This window comes from Myotis davidii, unplaced genomic scaffold, assembly GCF_000327345.1.
Source record: "Myotis davidii unplaced genomic scaffold, ASM32734v1 scaffold373, whole genome shotgun sequence".
Taxonomy (NCBI): Eukaryota; Metazoa; Chordata; class Mammalia; order Chiroptera; family Vespertilionidae; genus Myotis; species Myotis davidii.
The window spans coordinates 1569218-1577286 of NW_006287255.1; the positions used below are offsets into that span (position 1 = coordinate 1569218).

At 37.1% G+C, this 8069-nt stretch overlaps 1 protein-coding gene across 1 annotated transcript in view; it reads right to left on the reverse strand.

Annotated features, from left to right (window-relative positions):
- DPP10 (dipeptidyl peptidase like 10) overlaps positions 1-8069 on the reverse strand; it is a 351805-nt gene that overhangs the window by 103130 nt on the left and 240606 nt on the right. The window contains exon 8 of the mRNA XM_006759014.2: positions 2026-2123. Coding sequence (XP_006759077.1) covers positions 2026-2123 — 98 coding nt within the window. The remainder of the gene's footprint in view (positions 1-2025; positions 2124-8069) is intronic.

The window sequence follows — 8069 nt, forward strand, 5'->3', positions numbered from 1 at the left end:
TCTTTATCTCCTCTCCTAAAGTCCAGTTAAGTGGACAGGTAAGTCCCCTGGGGAGACTGGAAGTCTCCTTACACTGGAATGGGGGTGGGATATATAGGGATGTTAAGCCCTGTGGCAGGAATTCAGCTATGGCCTGGGGTGTCTGAAGCTGTGAATTCCAGATTTAGTCTTATGTATAACTTACAGACTCAAGCAGACCCAGCAAGTCTAGCTCCCTTCTCTTTGTTAACTCCCAGCTGGCCACACTAATATTTAGAAACTCTTTCAAGTAACAAATTCAAGGTCAGGATCCACTATCTCCTATTAGAAAGGAACCAGGATATTTTTAAATTGACCCCTATTTCAAAGACTTAAAACAAAACACAACAACAACAAAAAAAAACCTTGTCCAGCCAATGTGGCTCAGAGGTTGAGGGTTGACCTAGTAATCAGGAGGTCACAGGTCAATTCCTGGTCAGGGCATATGCCTCGATCTCCATTGTGGAGCATGTAAGAGGAAGCCAATAAATGATTCTCATCATTGATATTTCTGCCTCTCTCTCCCTGTCCTTTCCTCTCAGAAATCAATAAAAATATATTTTATTAAAAACCCTGATGAACAGTATAAATATTTATATCAAGATTAGGGTAGTCAGACCCAGAGACAGGTAGAGTGAAATTCCCAAGGTCACAAAAATAAATGGTGGTAGAGAAGTGACTCAAACACTCCAGTGTAGTACCCTTTCCTGTTAATTCAGAGCTTCAAACAAATGAGAGAAAAAGATGTGATAAGGATCACATAAAATCTCAACAGTTTTTATAATGGTTTCATTTGTGACTAAATCTTTCATGACTGGTAGGCTGAGCCCAGAAGTAGAAGTTTCTACCTGATTTGGTTAACCCTACTGCATTCCCCATGTCAGTTCAGATGGCCTCTTAAATTCTCCCATCATAATCTGGATGCAGTGTTCTGTAACTTGATGAAACTGGCTTCACCTCATTTTCTAACTCTGCTACCAACTAATCCTGAGGGTCTATCTCAACTTTTTTTTTTTTAAATCTCTGGGTCTCAGCTTTTCCACTAATATAAGGAGCAGGTTATATAGTAGGTAGTTAATGAGACCCTTCCAGTGTAAGCATTCCATAATTTTTTATTATCTTTCAAGTAGGAAAATTTTCCATACACAGCAGCTTGTACTTCCTGTGAAAATCCCCAACTCTGATAAAAATTTTTCTGAATATGTCAATGTGACAACATTTGAGAGGAATAGCTTTTTGAATCAGTACCTCTGCATTGATTGATTGTTGATGTCATCAAAATAACCCTCAAGCTTAGCCCATATCATTCAAAATAGTGTGAAACTATTTTTCTTAAACTGCTGCTATCTCATCCCATCGTTAGGGCTGCTTTAAATTTTCAAAGAGCTACAGGATTTGAAAGAATCACCCTCGAAGTTGAGTTCACTCTGGATTTCAAAATCCACATGGCTATTTGATTAGTTGTTTCTCAACTGGAGATTTTGCTGCTCCATAAAATTTGTTTCTTTTCTTCCCACTTAAACTTCTTAAGAGGGCTTTTTATGTAGGATATTTAAAAATAAAATCTCATTAAATTTCTCTGCCAGGAAAAGAATGCTAGAGAATCATTGGTAAGCTGTAGGGAGAAAGTTGAAAAGACTGCACAAATTTTAAGGAGATTATACTCTTTTAAAGAGGAAAAACATTAAAAATGGAGTTACTATTTTCAGGAGGAAAAATCAGTGGAAAATGATCCTTTGTTCCCATCTCTCTGTCACATTTGCAAAAGGTCTAATTCTCAGTATCAGTATATTTAGTTATTTTGTGATGCTAATCACCTTGAAATTTTAAAGGTTTCCTGCAAATAAGATAATCAGAATGACCTCGTTCCTGCACTAATGGAGGCAACCTGAACCTTACTTTCAAGTGGACTTGTTGAGCTGATCACATCGCTCTAAATTACAACAAAATGATACTTGCTGTTAACCTATCTATTCCCTGGTAAAAAGTGAAATTGAAATTGCGTACCTTGATTTAAAGATGTCGGGTGGCATGAGTTCCAAAGTGTGAGTTGGTCCATATAGGTTTACAACATATAATTTGATTGTTGGGTTCACTTGACCTGCCTTTGAGAAAATGAAAGTTGTAATGCAAATACATTAAGCATTAGACTACATGAGGAAAGAAAGCAAATGCATTTTGACTCTTATAATTTTGTGTTAGAATGGGGGGGAAAGTTTAATTTCTCTGAAGTAGAAATGATTTTAAATTCAACAACTTGATTGCTTTCAATTGTTTTTGAAGATTGCTGCTTCTCAAACCATTTTAGTCAGACAATTAAAGGTAGAAAATCATGATGACTTTATCCATTAGCTATTACTACTGTGTTCTTTTCCTAGAATGACACCGGAGGGCTGGCTTTATAAAAACTAGTAGCTCAAGCAGCTACTCATTTATAGGATATAACATGTAATGAGGAAAGGAGCTTGGCTAGTTAAAAAATAATAATACTAAAACAAGACAGAAAAAAAAAATACCAATCCAGGTGCCACATGCTTAAAATTCCACAAACCTAATTCTATTCCATGCATTAATCCTCCTTGACATTTATGAATGTTAAATGGGGTATAAGTGACCCTTAGGATGTGGGCCATGAGCAGACTGCCCTCACTCAGTACCTGGCATGCAGAGTAGAAAGACAGTAGTAAGAATATGTCATTTCAGTTTCATAATAAAAATTTTATTAAATCACACCGATTGTAAATAGTTACTGTTTCTGGTTAATAATATCTGTTAAACATCACATGAATTATCTCATTAAATGTTCCTACTATAGAACTAAGATATAATTATAACATTTTCCAGATGAAAATGGAGACACTCAGCAAACTGTGCAGGGGGAAATGCCCAGTAAGTGAGGGAAGCAGTATTTAAGCCCAGGATGCTCTGAACGACTGTAGTTTTGCTTTAGTTCATTCTTAGGCAATGGCCATCAAAGTTTTCTAAACATTCTGTGACATTTTAGGAGGTGGATATGGGATCTTTCACCAACAAATCTCAAGCATGTTGAATGAATGAATGAAATTAAATTTATGGGAGTAAATGATGAACAGAATCAGTTGACTACCGTGACTCAATTTACTTATTCCAAGTCTGTAAAGGAAAATGACTCGCACACCGATGAGGGTGTTTCAAACACAGGCTGGTGCTTTAAGAGACGGGCATATGAGCTATACAGAGGAGGATAGGGAATGTAAACTGAGTTGAATTCAAAGACCTGACAAAAGTCTAAAAAGAACAATAAAACTGCTTTAAAAATGACAAAGAAATAGTCATGCTCAAGGACTTGGCATCTACAAAATCCAGAGTTAAATCAGGACCAGAAACAATATACTACATTCTACCGATAGTTAGCAATAGCTCAAGAACTGTTCTGTTAGGTTCTTAATAATAATTAGCATGGAGGTAAGGGAAGAAAGGTGAATGAGTACAGTCAATAAGAGAATTTGTAAAACAGTGAAGACACTCTTCATGCCACCATGGGGAGGGATACATGTCATCATACATTTGTCTAAAGCCGCAGAATGTATAATGCCCAAACTGAACCATAAAACCATGGATGCTGCGTCATTATCGTGTGTCAGTGATGCTTCATCAATGGTACCCACTGCACAATTCTGGTGGGGGAGGTTGATGATGGGAGAGGCCATAAATGTGTGGGAGCAGAAGGTATATGGCAAGTACTTTCCATCTCCTCAATTTTGTTGACAACCTTAAACTGCTCTAAAAAAAATAAAGTCTATAAAGAAAAAAGACTAGCACATCTGGGCGAGTGTTTCAAACACAGGTCAGAAGTTTGGAGGCAAAGAAACAAGTCAGGAAGGCTGTCACTACAGAAGTGCCGGGACATTAGGAAACATTCTGGAAATGGTTCCTTGAGTATAGGGCTTCCTGGAAGATAAGCCGTGAGCCTGCCTCACACAGACAGCTCCCAACTCAGATTTTGTAAAGCTTTTCATTGTTCTAATGCCCTCCAGGGCGTGGGAATATTTGTCTCCAGCAATGTAGGGTTCGACCCCACCTAGGAGCTCTCTTTCACATCACTTTTGCTTTCATTAAATTGCCATTTTCCACCCTGACAATATTGCCCTTATCCATATATTTTAGTCTAATCAGTTCTCTAACTTGTATGTTAAAACTTTGAGCTGTGAGACAGGATTTAGTGGCGCCATCCAAGCTGTTGTTCTCTAACAAGAGTATCAATCAGCATTCTCTGAAACCTTAGAAACGCAAATTCATGTGTCCCACCCAGATCCATATTCAGAGCCAGAATCAGAATCTCGGGGTGTGGGCCTAAGAATCTATGTTCGTCAAGATCCAGATTACTATAATCACTGTGCAAATATTTAAAAAAACTGATAGATAAATATCAATACATAATATCAGTCTTTTATCAAAATTTGCATGCTGATTATAGTTATGGCAGTTCATTGTTTATCAAAAGTTAATCTGCTTTTGAATCACCCAGTGAGCCTCAAGGCCCACCTCCATCATTTCTAACCCCTGATGGGAGATGACTTATTTGCATTTCTAAAAATTCCCCAAGGAGACACCATTGGCAAAAGAGCCACATTTTGAGAACTGGTTTAGCTTTATCTGTGAGTCAGAGAATTTGGGGTTCAAATGTTGCTGCATGTGGACCGTGGACAGGATGTTAACAATCCTGAAGTATTATTTTATTTTATTATAAAAAAATAAGACAATTCTCTGTCCTGGCAAGGGGGCTCAGTTGGTTGGAGCTTCCTCCTATATACCTACATTTTCTGGGTACAATTCCTCGTTAGGGTACATACCTAGGTTTTGGGTTCAGTCCCAGATTTGTGTGGGTATAGGAGGCAACCGATAGATGTTTCAATCTTCCTCTAAAGTCAATAAACATATCCTTGGCTGAGGATTAAAAATAAATGAGAGAGAGAGAGAGAGAGAGAGAGAGAGAGAGAGAGAGAGAGAAATAGAGAGAGAGAGAGACAGAACTCTCTGAACATAATCTGTCACAAGTCAGAAGTTTTGACCCAAAGTAGGTTTTCTTTCTGTAGATAAAAGTATCTCATAGTTTTGTTATATGGACTGACAAAAACATGATTTATAAAAGTACCTACAGTAGTGTATTGTAATGAATTAAAAATGATAATTATTATTAAGACACTGATCTCTCTAGTTAGTGAAAAATTGTTCATATTTTTTTTTTCAATAAACTGATTAAAAAAGGGGAAGTTGAATTAAATTTGACCTTTCTGTGAGTTCTTATCAATGTTACATAATCTTATGATGTACTTTGTCAGAGACATGTGTGGGCCTTACCATCTCTGAAGGCCACAGCGCTGTAAGTTTTTACTTGCACAGAATCACAAGTATCCCAATTAGCTTCTACATGAAAACAAATTAACAGTTGCATACACATGTGGCCAATTTTAGATAAAAACCGAACATCAGGCTGTTTCCAAAATTCAGCTGTTCAGCATTTTATAATCTTAATTAGATTCTTATCTTTTCTTGGAGTTTTGAAATGAAGTGCACATTGCAAGTTCATCTGTACCTTTGAATATTTGAATTGTCTCAATAGTTTGGAAATTAGAGGAGTTCATCTATGCGCTTTTACAGTCACATTTGCCACAGAAACTGCAACTCCACAGACTCCTTCCTCTATGATTCTGAAATAAAGCCTCAATAATAATTAACCTTATTTTACTGGCAACTAAATTGCCATTAAACGAGATAATGTTTTAATTAAGAACATTAACCTGAGGTTACTGAGATAGAACTGTGCATCTCTTTTGTGCTGAATTGCTAATGAAGGATATTTTATGAGTCCTGAACCATGCTGAATTAAGTAAAATACAAATATATTTGTTTAGTTTAAGTATTTCATTAGTAAGTCTGACTACATGGGGTATTTGATGCACTCATTTTGATCAAGTTTAATTTGAAACACAATTTAGTGTGAACTCTATGCATTATTTCAATGTCTAAAATACCATTTTTGAAAATTTATTAAATAAGTAAGAGCAAATCAAAATGCATGTATTAGTGAAAAAAAGCACACCTTTTCCTAAAAACCAGAGTAGAAAATAATGAGACCTTGAAAATTCAAGTAATGCACCCAACATGACAGTGAAAGTTAGTATGAGAACAAAGACCAAAACCCAGACCGAGGTTCTTTGAGTCCTATTGTCTTAAATACCTAGGCAGGAATTTCAGCCGTCAACCCTCTGAGGGCTTGGGATTCTTTCTCTCAGCTTTGGCCAATACCTGTTTTTCATTTTAATACTCCTACATGGTGGTCACTAACACAGACTCAGGACCTTCATCATGTATCACATCCATCATGTATTACATCCATCATGTCTTACATACAACATGCATTACATATAGAAATATATATGTTTATATATGGCAGGTGTGAGGCTTTCTAAGAATGCTACTCATATAGGGTGGGACAAAAGTAGGTTCGTATAGAAAATACTACAATAATCTATGCATATAAAAAGCTAATATGCAAAGGGTCCCCTTGGGAGTTCCACTGTGAGACTGGGAGTTTGATCGCTCGCTATGACTTGTGCTGATCACCAGGGGGCGGCACAGAATGAAGGATGGCCCCAGCCTGTAGCCAGAAGGTCCTGATTGGCCCTGATCACTGGCCAGGCCTAGGGACCCTACCCATGCATGAATTTCATGCACTGGGCCTCTAGTTAATAAATAATAATACAAAAATAAACCGTGTTTCGCTGACTCACAGCTCTAAACCTACCCTTGCCCCACCCAGTGTAGAGCTAAGCCACTAATAGTAAATGGAGCAAACAGAGCTGCACGTATATTTGTTGTCTTGACCAGGAGACATTTTTATTCCCGGTACAACTTCTGTGATATGCTAACCTTTAGTAGTTTTATAGAGAGGGACAGAATCGATAAATGTGAGTTATTTCCCTGTTCTTAAAATAACTGTGACTTTCATACAAGGACTTGGCCTTTTAGAAGTAAAGTGTGTTTATTTGTAAAAAGAAGAGGCAATTGAGAGGAGGACCAAAGAGGAAAACAATGAAAAGTCTCTCTGAAAACATAAAGCATGTTATTAGCACACATGATTCATACAATTAATGAGCAAACATTACTATTATTTTATGCTTAGCTTATCTATTAAGAAATATTTAAAAACTAATTAAATAAAAAACTTACTAAATAAGTGTCTAGGTTTGTCAATCAGGATCTGTTGAATTACTGCTGACATATTTAAATTCCCTCAGGTGCTTCTATTTGTTCATTTGTTTGCATCAGTCTTATTAAAATTATGAGGCCTGGGGACGTCCAAGTTCAAGCACCAAAGTCTATCTATAACTAAGAAGGAAACCTGAAGATGCAGCTACTGCTATGGCTCTTATCTGTGAATCCGAAAATCCCCACCGTTTGGGGGAAATGAATTATAAACAGTTGTCCCTTCCCAGGGCTGATTTTATTCTTTGTTCAGTGCACAATCTGGACAGTTCTGTGCGAAGATCTCATTTATTGACATGAGCATTACACAATGTGCCACCATTTCTTCAATTTGTGTCAGAATTACGAGATGACCTTTCATTACAATAAGTAAAATCAAATGGTGTGAGAATTAACAATGTATTGAGAAGTCTTTTCTGTTTTTCTCTGGAAAAAAGCAAGTGCAGTATGCTGGGCAGGCACAAACTGTCAACCATAAAACAGGGCTAAATCTGTAATTGGAGAAATTGTGAGTACTTTTCTTGGAGTAGAATAAAAATCTCTGTGAATATGTTTATTTTGTTGTTAGGTCAAATTGCTATTTTTCTCCTGAAGAATACGGAGTATGTGCGACTTCCGGTATATGTCCAGAGGAGACCCTAAAAATAATATTTCAAAATCCTGGGATCTGACTCCTCTCCCCACTGCTGTCCTTACGCATCAGTTATTTAACGCCACACTCTGTGGAAGGCAGACAGGGTGGAGAAAAACAGTACAGAACCTCATTGAGGAAACTCTGTTTATTCCCGACTCTCCATAAAGCC